The sequence below is a fragment of the Palaemon carinicauda genome, chromosome 11, assembly GCF_036898095.1.
Source record: "Palaemon carinicauda isolate YSFRI2023 chromosome 11, ASM3689809v2, whole genome shotgun sequence".
NCBI lineage: Eukaryota > Metazoa > Arthropoda > Malacostraca > Decapoda > Palaemonidae > Palaemon > Palaemon carinicauda.
This window is the reverse complement of record NC_090735.1, coordinates 9,893,893-9,902,721: the sequence shown is the minus strand read 5'-3', so window position 1 is coordinate 9,902,721 and position 8,829 is coordinate 9,893,893. Positions and strand designations below refer to the sequence as shown.

The 8,829-nt window shown below is 35.8% G+C and overlaps 1 protein-coding gene across 1 annotated transcript; it reads left to right on the top strand.

The window, feature by feature from the left end:
- The first annotated feature begins 6,032 nt into the window (after window positions 1-6,032).
- Window positions 6,033-8,223, top strand: LOC137649964 (uncharacterized). The gene is made up of 3 exons (XM_068382945.1): window positions 6,033-6,157; window positions 6,193-6,236; window positions 6,712-8,223. The coding sequence occupies exons 2-3, from the start codon at window positions 6,233-6,235 to the stop codon at window positions 7,230-7,232; spliced, it is 525 nt and encodes a 174-aa protein (XP_068239046.1). The 5' UTR covers window positions 6,033-6,157; window positions 6,193-6,232; the 3' UTR covers window positions 7,233-8,223.
- The last annotated feature ends 606 nt before the right edge of the window (window positions 8,224-8,829 follow it).

Below are 8,829 nucleotides of genomic sequence, written 5' to 3'. Positions count from 1 at the left end.
GTCTGGCCAGTCAGAAGGGACCCTAACTCTCTAGCGGTAGTATCTCAACGGGTGGCTGGTAAACTGCCATATGAGCTGAGATCCCGCATCAGTCCAGCTGCCTTCAGAAAAAAAAAGTTGAAAACTCATCTTTTCCCCTTAGCATATGACTTACAAGATCTCACCATCAGAGATGACTATTCACTCTAGTCTCTCAACACCTGAATGTTGAAACGAAAAGATCAGTAAAGGATGGTCTGTTGGAGTACTTACTTTTACTTTTAGGGGTTTATTTCTCGCCCTCCACTAGACACTAAGTCTGTTCAGGCGGCCCTTGATGTGTGAAAATAATTTCTTTCCAGTTTATATTTTGCTCTGTATCTTTTCAGTTGTTCGCTAGCATTTGTATTCAGGCTTAATAGTTTTCAGATCACTATTATAACACTTTCCAAAGAGATAAGTCTTCAGGTTTTTCTTGAAAGCTGCCACATTTTTGCCATTCTTAACATCAAGTGGAAGGTCGTTGAAGAGTTTCGGTGCAGCATAACAAAAAGTTCTTCCTCCTATTGCATGATTCACACTAATTTCGAATAGTCTGGGTGGAATACGGACCTAAAACTTCACAACAAGTAACAAGTAAGTAAGCTAATTAAGTTTTAGTCAAATTCCTTGATTTTAAAGTCTTTTTTTTTTTTTTAATATCCACTTCTTACTGTCATTAAGAGCTACGAGAGTAGAGAGCGGAATATTCTAAGTTATTATTGTTCAAGAAAATACTAAGATTAAAAAAAATAAAAAAAATAAAGTATATTGAAAAAGTTTGATTACCATAAATTCACAGAAATAAATTAAAATATCGCCGTGGTTAATGGGTTGTCAATGTGATAGTAAAACATGAATTTTTCATTATTTTTAGAATGTTCAAGATGTAAAAGGTCCCCTTACATGTACACATTTTATAGAAGATTACTGATATCTATCTATCTATCTATCTATCTCTCTCTCTCTCTCTCTCTATATATATATATATATATATATATATATATATATATATATATATATATATATATATATATATATATATATGTGTGTGTGTGTGTGTGTGTATGCTTTGCACCAAAACTGTGTATTATTATTATTATTATTATTATTATTATTATTATTATTATTATTATTATTATTTTTATTATTATTATTAGCCAAGCTACAACCCTAGTTGGAAAAGCAAGATGCTATAAGCCCAAGGGCTCCAATAGGGAAAAAAGCCCAGTGAGGAAAGGAAATAAGGAAATAAATAAATGACGAGAACAAATTAACAATATATCATTCTAAAAGCAGTAACAATGTCAAAATAGATATGTCATATATAAACTATTAACAACGTCAAAAACAGATATGTCATATATAAACTATAAAAAAAGACTCATGTCAGCCTGGTCAACATAAAAACATTTGCTCCAACTTTGAACTTTTGAAGTTCTACTGAATCAACTACCCGATTAGGAAGATCATTCCACAACCTGGTAACAGCTGAAATGAAACTTCTAGAATACTGTGTAATATTGAGCCTCATGATGGAGAAGGCCTGGCTATTAGAATTAACTGCCTGCCTAGTATTACGAACAGGACAGAGTTGTCCAGGGAGATCTGAATGTAAAGGATGGTCAGAGTTATGAAAAATCTTATGCAACATGCATAATTAACTAATTGAACGACGGTGCCAAAGATTAATATCTAGATCAGGAATAAGAAATTTAATAGACCGCCAGTTTCTGTTCAACAAATTAAGATGAGAATCAGCAGCTGAACACCAGACAGGAGAACGATACTCAAAACAAGGTAGAACGAAAGAATTAAAACACTTCTTCGTAATAGATTGATCACCGAAAATCTTAAAAGATTTTCTCAATAAGACCATTTTTTGTGCAATTGAAGAAGACACAGACCTAATGTGTTTCTCAAAAGGAAATTTGCCGTCGAGAATCACACCTAAAATTTTAAAAGAGCCATACAAATTTAAGGAAACATTATCAATACTGAGATCCGGATGTTGAGGAGCCAATGTCCTTGACCTACTTACAATCATACTTTGAGTTTTGTTAGGATTCAACTTCATACCCCATAATTTGCATCTCTATTAAGGGATTCACCAACCCAGATCTACATTCAGGGGATAGAATTGATGCAAAGAGAGTAGCATCATCTGCATATGCAACAAGCTTGTTTTCTAAGCCAAACCACATGTCATGTGTATATAGTATGAAAAGTAATGGGCCAAGAACACTACCCTGTGGAACACCGGATATCACATTCCTATACCTACTATGGTGCCCATCAACAACAACTCTTTAAGATCTATTACTTAAAAAATTAATAATAATGCTAAGAAACGACCCATCCACTCCTAACTGTTTGAGTTTGAAAACAAGGGCCTCATGATTAACATGGTAAAAGGCAGCACTAAAATCAAGGCCAATCATACGAACTTCCTGACCACAATCAAGGGATTTCTGTGCAGCATTGGGGATTGCAAGAAGGGCATCACATGCTCCAAGGCCTTTACGAAAACCAAATTGGAAACTAGGGAATAGATGATTACCTTCAGCAAACCTATTAAGACGTTTTGCCAGAAGACGTTAAAAAACTTTAGATAATATGGAAGTTATGGAGATTGGGCGGTAATCAGTGGGACTTGAGCTACCACAAACACATTTACATAGAGGAGTAACATTACTAATTCTCCAACAAGTGCTAAAAGCTCCTCTTCTTGCTAACTTGCGCAAAATAACAGATAACTTTAGAGCTAAGAAATCTGCTGTCTTTATAAAAAACAAAGGAAAAATACCATTTGGGTCTACACCTTCATAAGCATCAAGGTTCATCAACAGAGCTTTAATTTCACGAGATCGAAAAGCTAAACTAGTTAGTTTAGCCTCAGGAAAACATGAATGAGGAAGTTAAAGTTTTTCATTACTCTGTTTACTGTCAAAAACATCAGCCAAAAGGGTTGCCCTTTCCTTTGGACAGTGAGTGACTGAGCCATCTGGTTTAAGTAAAGGAGGAACTGTTGCATCAACACCAAAGAGTGCAGATTTAAGGGTAGACCACCATTTATGTTCCTGAGTTGTACCAGAAAGTGTTTCTCTTAAGGTTAAATTGTATTCCTTTTCAGTTGAGGCATAAACTCTCTGAGCAAAGGCTCGAAGCTGAGTATAGTTATTCCAGGTCAAATTTGATCTGTTATCCTTCCAAAGATGATAAGCCTCCTGCTTCTCCAAATAAGCATGTCTACAATCATCATTGAACCACGGTTTGTCCTTCACTTGGTACCTTAGCACATTAGAAGGGATACACTTATCAATTATGTTGACTAGATTCACATTCAAAGGGACAACAGGATCTACACTACTATATAATTGTGACCAATTCAAGCACAAAAGATCATTCAAAATCCCATTCCAGTCTGCTTGGGATTTCATATAAATTTTACAAGAGTAAGATACACCAGGGACAGGCTGCTCAGTCTTCACTACTAATGAAATCAAGGCATGATCAGATGTCCCGATTGGAGAACCAACCTTACTAGTTATAACGAAAGGGTAGTCAGTGCATACGAGGTCCAAGCAATTACCAGACCCGTGAGTAGCTTCATTCATGATTTGCTCACAGCCTGATTCAGAGGCAAAGTCTAAAGCTCTTAAGCCATGTCGATCGGTAGGAGGGATAGAACTTAACCACTCCCTATGGTGAGCATTAAAATCACCAACAAAGACAAAAGAAGCCTTTCTATCATCTTCTTGTATCTTAGCCATAATGGTAAGAAGACAATCGAAGATAGAATCATCCATGTCTAGATTCCGGTGGATCGAACACGAATAAAAGTTGTTATGCCTGCCGCAAACTTTTATTACCTGAATCTCATGAGATCCACATTGATAGCAGGACTTATGAGAAGCAGGGTACTCAGTCCTAATATACACCGCCATTCCCCTGGCCCTAGGGATGGCATCACGTTTCAACATTATTGGCTTCTTAAAACCAGTTATAAGGAGCTCAGATGAGTGCCTCATATTAGAAACCAAAGTTTCTGAGCACAGCTGGACTCAACTGTAAGGTCTTGAATATTTGCATGAAGACCACGAATATTGCAATACAGAAGACGACATTGACGAAATCTAGGACGTACTGGTCCCGGATTTCGCTCAATGTCTCCAGACAGCATATGAATTAATAGAAATAAAAAAGAGACATCATACTTAAAAACTAGATTAACAAGAATTATAACAAAAACAATGTGTACAGAATTATAAATAAAGTGATTGATGAAACCCATAGACTATAGTAAAAAGTCGGAAAAACTGGTCAACATGGAGGAGCCGATACACCATGCAAGGTTAAATACCCTCCAGGATAGCCACTTCAACTGAAGGGAGGACAGTAAGGATGGTTTTGAGAAGAAAAAGAATCAGAAAAGGAAAAGGTGACCTCTTGATAAACCACCAGGTATCCATGGCCCTTCTATTAAGCCTGCCCAACACACCATTTAATAAAAAACAAGAGGAAGAAAAAAAATAATAAGATAGAAAAGTGTGCCCGAGTGGACCCTCAAGCAAGAGAACTCTAACCCAAGACAGTGAAAGACCATGTTACAGAGGCTATGGCACTACCTAAGACTAGAGAACAATGGTTTAATTTTGGAGTGTCCTTCTCCTAGACGAACTGCTTACCATAGCTAAAGAGTCTCTTCTACCCTTACCAAGAGGAAACTACACTGAACAATTGCAGTACAGTAATTAACCCCTTGGGTGAAGAAGTGTTTAGTATCTCATTGTTGTCAGGTGTATGAGGAAAGACGAGAATATGTAAAGAATATTCCAGACTATTCTGTGTATGTGAAGGCAAAGAAAAAATAAGCCGTAACCAGAGTGAAGGATGCAATGCATTACTGTCTGGCCAGTCAAAGGATCCAATAACTCTCTAGTGGTAGTATCTCAATGAGTGGCTGGTGCCCTGGCCAACCTACTACCTACTAAAAAGGATTAAAACTTTAAAAGTAAATATAAAAAAACTGTTTTATATATTTTAACTAATTATAAATTTTCAGATTTTTTTTTTTTAAGGAATAAGAAACGACAAAAAATATTGTACCCCAAATTATCTAGTGGAGTATCAAGATAAAATCTTATCATCCTTCATTTCTTGTTTGATATTTTTCTGCCATTTTTTCCCCTCTTGTTTACTTCGCATAAAACATATTGGTTCTATTAATAGTCCGTGACGTTTATTTCACTTAATTAATGCTCTTTTTACAGCTTTTTCTATTAATTATTTACAAAAATCAACAATTTTCCTGACCTTTTTACAATAAGCAATGTTCGAAGTCGACGAAGTCGAAATAGTTGATTCCTTTAGGGTTGCATCTTCCGGGAAAGTTTCTGATTAGCCTCACACGAATTTCTTTTAGAATCAAAATTATTTTTCTCATAATTGTTAAATTTCAAATATATTTTACATTCTTTGTGTGACTATTTCTCAATCTATCTTGCTACCTAACAGATGACATATAGAGTTTTGGTTGCGGTAGTGGTAAGACCGAAATCAGTCTATGAGTGTTTTAAACAACGTTGAGCATAATCTGAAAGATTGCAGGACAACAGATAGATAAACACAAAAAAAAAAAAAAATGAAAAAAATAGTTTTGTCCTTGCCGGAAGAGAGAGACGCCAATGGCCACTTGAAAAAGACGCCTCAAAGTCGGATTACGTCAATGGGAAGGGTAAAGGCGGAGGAACAAAGAAGAAGAAAGGGTTTCATGGGAAAATTTCTGAGAAAAACAGAATTTCTCTAAGGTTGCGAGGTATTCTAACAGCTGTCAGCTAGCTGGAGAGAGAGAGAGAGAGAGAGAGAGAGAGAGAGAGAGAGAGAGAGAGAGAGAGAGAGAGAGAGAGAGAGAGAGAGAGAGAGAGTTGACGATTCAGGATTGGATGAACAATGCATCATTTATGGGGTAGGTGGGATTTGGGGATAATGATAAGAAGAGATAAATCATTTTGGAATATAAAAAGACGCGGGCAATTACTTTCCATTCAGTTATTCAGACTTTACACGAGGGAACTGTTGTTTGGAGATTTCTATTCTGTTATTTTTCTTATCACATTTCTATATCGAAGTGCTTGCACCGAGGCGCTAGTATACAAGCGAAAATATCTACCAGAGAAGGAAACTGATTAAGACAATTAATCCAGATTTGATCATGAGTAAGTGGATATTACTTAAACTTAATTATTTTTTTTTCTTATTAAAACGCGTAGTAGTATTTATTGGAGATACAGGACAACGGATTACTTAATGACTGATCGTGAAACTTTGTAATCTGAGGCCAGTACAGAACTTAGTTGAATCTGAACTGTAACTCATACTGAAAACTGACATTAGATATAAACTATTTTCAAAACAGTGATCTCTCCTTTTATGTATAATGTCCTGATTCTCATTTAATACCTTTGGCTCTAAAAACGAACAAATGCTTTCTGTAAATCATTATTTTTTCGTTTTCTATAATTATCGAGGGATTGTGTCATTGGATTCCTATTTAGAGAGGTTACCAGACAATAGATAAACTTAAAGGGGGTTTTCTTAAAAAGATATTTTCAATTTTTTAAGATTTTTTTTGGTATATTTATTTCTTTGAATATAAATGCCCTACAAGTGATGTTCTCCTTTTTTCTCTAGAGCTGACGATGAAGACTTCTTTGTCATCTTGTCTAGTGCTCTTGATGCTGGTTTCCAACGCCTTTGCCAAGTCATTGGTCCTTAATGATGTTCCTGATCCACCCATGAAGTTCTCCTTCAGAATGCCTGTAGCTAGGGAAGCTCATCTTGACATGGAGCATTCAGCCCAAAAGGATCAAGAGACTACTTACCCCAATGGAGATGGACTCCTCTCCGTAGCTATGTACAAATCGTCAGTGACAATTCACGATGCCAAAGCTCCTCTACCAGTGATTAAATTCAAGAGCATCATAACTTCAGACCAAGTTAAAGACACGATGGAACTAAGGGATGAGCCTGCTACTGGAGTTAGTACTACAATTTCCACACCACCACCACCACCAACAACAACAACACCAACACCAACAACCACTGAGGATCCATGGGAAGCCTTTTGCAATGAAGCCTGCCAGGAAGGTCTTGCTGGTCCAGAATGTGATTGTGCTGAGCACCCCATTGGTAGGCGTGCCGCCTATTTCTAGGGTCAAATGCAATGTCAGCCACAGGCTGTGATCAGACATTGATTCTAAAGAACCTCGTTCGAGAATTTGCTCAGTTTGGCAGTTACAAACCTTGGCTGACGAAACTATGGCAAATATTGTGATAGTTACGTTTGTTTTTCCTTAAAAAACTAAATTGGCAAATAAACAGCACAAAAAATATCTGATAATCCTTAATAATCTTAAAACTTGATTATATTTGAGTACTGTAACTCTAGCGTATTACAAATTTTGATCGATCATTCAAGGAAGCAAACTAATTGATTTTCCATTAAAGGCAAAATGACGATGACAGAAGGAATATTCGCTAATAATGTCTAAACTTTACACACAGACTCCATCTTTCTTTTTTCTCCTTGGCACCTCTATTTGCATCACAATAAGAGTTATTCAATAAGAAATAAGTCGTAATACAAACTCTAGCATTAATTGTTTACTGGAGAATATCATAGCTTAAAGAAGGAGATATCTATTGCGCAAATTAGTAATTCTTGAATCTATTCTTAAATCACACAGTAGCCACGAAACATGAGGGATACGTTTCCGAACATAAGATGAACAGATTCCATATATAGGCGTTATGCATTCTATTTAGCTTAGGGAGCACTCACCGCTTCGAAATTAGTGTTCAATTACATCAGTGATTTGATGTATAGAAACATTTTCCTAATATATTTAACCCTCTGTAACTTATAACGGTTTGTACGCATTTTTCCTCCCAGTCCTCATCACCAATTTCAATTTATTTGCATGAGAAACAATACTCACATCTTTGAGGTTATACGCATAACGTTCTAGGAAGTCTCATATTGAAAACATGTTTTTGGAGTATTTTGCTATATCTTAATGTAACTTTGGAGGTATAGGGAAGAATTTTGTGTGTGCGTATGTACAGGTACTTTTTGCAGACTGGTGATCGCCGAAACCAGCATAATAAAAAATTGTTGTATAATTCAATAAAGATAAGCTATTAGGGTGCAGCGTTTTGTAATACCATGATTATGTAATCTTTCCCCCATAGACATCATATAAAGACTATATTCAAATGATTTTATAATTATGAAATACAAATACACAGTCTTTTTATAGCACAAGCATATATATATATATATATATATATATATATATATATATATATATATATATATATATATATATATATATATATATTATGAATGTACATATATTCCTCAGCAGTAAGTCATTTCACTAACAGGGATTGACTCTAAAATTAATCCTTTAGCTACTGAATCGAGGATGACTTGCTAGTATAAAAAAAACCTCTACAATCTACATTACTTGTTTTAAACGCTAGCAATCAAGGCCCAGCACTAACGTGGCAATTTCCAACAGCCATTCACTGAGTTCACCATAAATACAAGTGTTTCTCCTGCAACTGGAATACTATCATCATGCAATTCAGTACCCATGTCAACAAAACCGTTAGGTCTCATGCCAACCCACTTGATTTGTTGCTTAATTGCTATCGCATCCATTATCATTAAACATAATAAGGGTTTACTGGCTTTCAGTGTCGCATCAGGTTTCACCTTCAATGTTGAAAATGAAAGACTAGTGA